Here is a 2,566-nt window from a genome sequence, read left to right on the forward strand (position 1 = left end):
TCAAGACCCTCCCTGGAGAAGGGAAGTTTCCTTTTTTGCCCTCGTCCCCTCCACGCCCACTCGGGTTCCTCCCAGCCAGCTCTCTGCGTACTTCCCTCTCCATCCCGAGCTTAGAGAGCTGGTGGCCCAGCCTCGTCCTACGCCACCGTTCTCGGCACTCCTCGAGGCACCGCAGAAGGCACTGAACGGAAAGCGCCCGGGGAGCAACCCTTCCAATTCCTTGCGTTCCGGGCTCGGCCAGTGTGCTAGTGGCGGCCCAGCGAGCTCCCGCCCACTGATTCCCGACCCGAGAGATCGAGGAGCCCTCCTCGCTTCTCACCTCTTGCCAATTCATCTTTCTGTGCGCGGTGGGGAAGGGGGCGGTGACGGGGGATGCCTTCCAGCCCCCACTTCCCGGAGGGGGGGGAGATCGGATTCAGCGCGCGCAGAAAGCAGCCTCTGCTCCCCTTCGCCCCAGCGCTCCGAATCTGCCCCGGCAGCTGCCGCAGCTGCTGCTGCCGCCCGGGCTGCCTGGGGGGGCGACTGCGCGTCACCTAGACTGAGGAGCGCTGGGGATTTAAATGCCACTGAAATGGTGATCCATCACCGCAGGAGCCAGCAAACTTTCGCAGCAAGCTCCGCCATTGGTTGATATAGTCACGTGCCCCTCCCCTAGCGCCCTCCGCCCTCCCGCCCCCCCTCTTGCGCACTGTACATTCATATCATTTTTCTTCTCCGGCCCCATGGAGGAAGTGAGAAAGTTGGCACGGTCACCCAGGGCTTCGCAGGACCCGGTCACTCAGTGACAGATGGACAATGCAAGAATGAGCTCCTTCCTGGAATACCCCATCCTCAGCGGTGGCGACTCGGGGACCTGCTCAGCGCGAGCCTACCCCTCCGACCATGGAATTACAACTTTCCAGTCGTGCGCGGTCAGTGCCAACAGCTGTGGCGGCGACGACCGCTTCCTAGTGGGCAGGGGGGTGCAGATCAGCCCGCCCCACCACCACCACCATCACCACCCCCAGCCGGCCACCTACCAGACTGCTGGGAACCTGGGGGTATCCTACTCCCACTCGAGTTGTGGTCCAAGCTACGGCGCGCAGAACTTCGGCGCGCCTTACAGCCCCTACGCGTTAAATCAGGAAGCAGAAGTAAGTGGTGGGTACCCCTCGTGTGCTCCCGCTGTTTACTCTGGAAATCTCTCATCTCCCATGGTCCAGCATCACCACCACCACGAGGGTTATGCCGGGGGCGCGGTGGGCTCGCCTCAGTACATTCACCACTCATATGGACAAGAGCACCAGAGCCTGGCCCTGGCCACGTATAATAACTCCTTGTCCCCTCTCCACGCCAGCCACCAAGAAGCCTGTCGCTCCCCTGCATCAGAGACATCTTCTCCAGCACAGACCTTTGACTGGATGAAAGTCAAAAGAAACCCTCCCAAAACAGGTCAGTCTTGCCATTCCATGAAAGCTCCTTGATGATTTTGGAAGGAGCTGGTATGCTTAGTTTCCAAGGAAAATTAATCATGTTTTTTTTTTAAAGTTCTTGCTTCCCACCTGTGTTGTAGGGTGTGGGGTGGTTTACCCAGGTGCGTTGGGGCAAAGGAGCATCTGGGACTGCTGTATTTCCAAAGGGGCTGGGTTTTAGAGGTTTGGGAAGTAGGAAGTGGGAAGTGGGTAGGTGTGTGTGTGGGGGGGGGCGTCCTGTTAATATCTCCAGGCTCCATTAATCACGGTCTGACCATGCTAATGGTTGATTTCAGATTAACACTTTACACCTCATCACTCACCCTCCCAAGCCCAGTTTATGTTCAGAAATTCTTGATTCCTCTTTACCCGAAGGTTGCTCTGAAGCGTGTACGGAATCTCATATCGATTATAAAAATTTTTACCTTTTCCTCTCATCGCTTCCCACCTTGCCCCCAGGGAAAGTCGGAGAGTATGGCTACGTGGGTCAACCCAATGCAGTGCGTACCAACTTCACTACTAAACAGCTCACAGAGCTGGAGAAGGAGTTTCACTTCAACAAGTACTTGACGCGTGCCCGCAGGGTGGAGATTGCCGCATCCCTGCAGCTCAATGAGACCCAGGTGAAGATCTGGTTCCAGAACCGCCGAATGAAGCAGAAGAAACGAGAGAAGGAGGGCCTCTTGCCCATCTCTCCAGCCACTCCGACGGGAAGCGAGGAGAAGGCCGAGGAATCCTCAGAGAAGTCCAGCTCCTCACCCTGCGTTCCTTCCCCGGGGTCTTCTACCTCAGACACTCTACCTACCTCCCACTGAGGCCGCCCCGGCCCCACTCTGCAGCCCAGGCTACTCCTCCGGCTGGGACTTCTTACCCAAAGCACATTCTTAGCTTATCTTCCTCTCCATTTACAATCTTTTTCTTCCTTTCTGATCCTATCTGGGGAACTCCTGGCCAGGATAATGGGTTTCCAGAGAATTCTGGATTAGAAACTTGATGAGGGGGGAGGGGGGTGTTAGCTCCGTAGCGCAGATTGAGGGCCAGCATCAATTTTCCAATGGCACCTAACACCCCTACTTTTAGGAGATTTCGACAGAACCTACTGTTCCTTTCAGATG

At 56.7% G+C, this 2,566-nt stretch overlaps 1 protein-coding gene across 1 annotated transcript; it reads left to right on the forward strand.

The window, feature by feature from the left end:
• The first annotated feature begins 788 nt into the window (after positions 1-788).
• Positions 789-2,349, forward strand: HOXA1 (homeobox A1). Its single transcript, XM_030857401.3, has 2 exons — positions 789-1,431; positions 1,911-2,349. The coding sequence occupies exons 1-2, from the start codon at positions 789-791 to the stop codon at positions 2,264-2,266; spliced, it is 999 nt and encodes a 332-aa protein (XP_030713261.1). The 3' UTR covers positions 2,267-2,349.
• Positions 2,350-2,566: the final 217 nt, after the last annotated feature.

The sequence above is a fragment of the Globicephala melas genome, chromosome 9 (assembly GCF_963455315.2).
Source record: "Globicephala melas chromosome 9, mGloMel1.2, whole genome shotgun sequence".
In the NCBI taxonomy this organism is placed as follows: domain Eukaryota; kingdom Metazoa; phylum Chordata; class Mammalia; order Artiodactyla; family Delphinidae; genus Globicephala; species Globicephala melas.

Excerpts from the sequence above, each read along its gene's own strand:
- HOXA1 (XM_030857401.3), top strand. The coding sequence starts at position 789 with ATGGACAATGCAAGAATGAGCTCCTTCCTGGAATACCCCATCCTCAGC. Across the intron at positions 1,432-1,910 it reads AAGAAACCCTCCCAAAACAG|GGAAAGTCGGAGAGTATGGC; the intron begins GTCAGTCTTGCC and ends CCTTGCCCCCAG.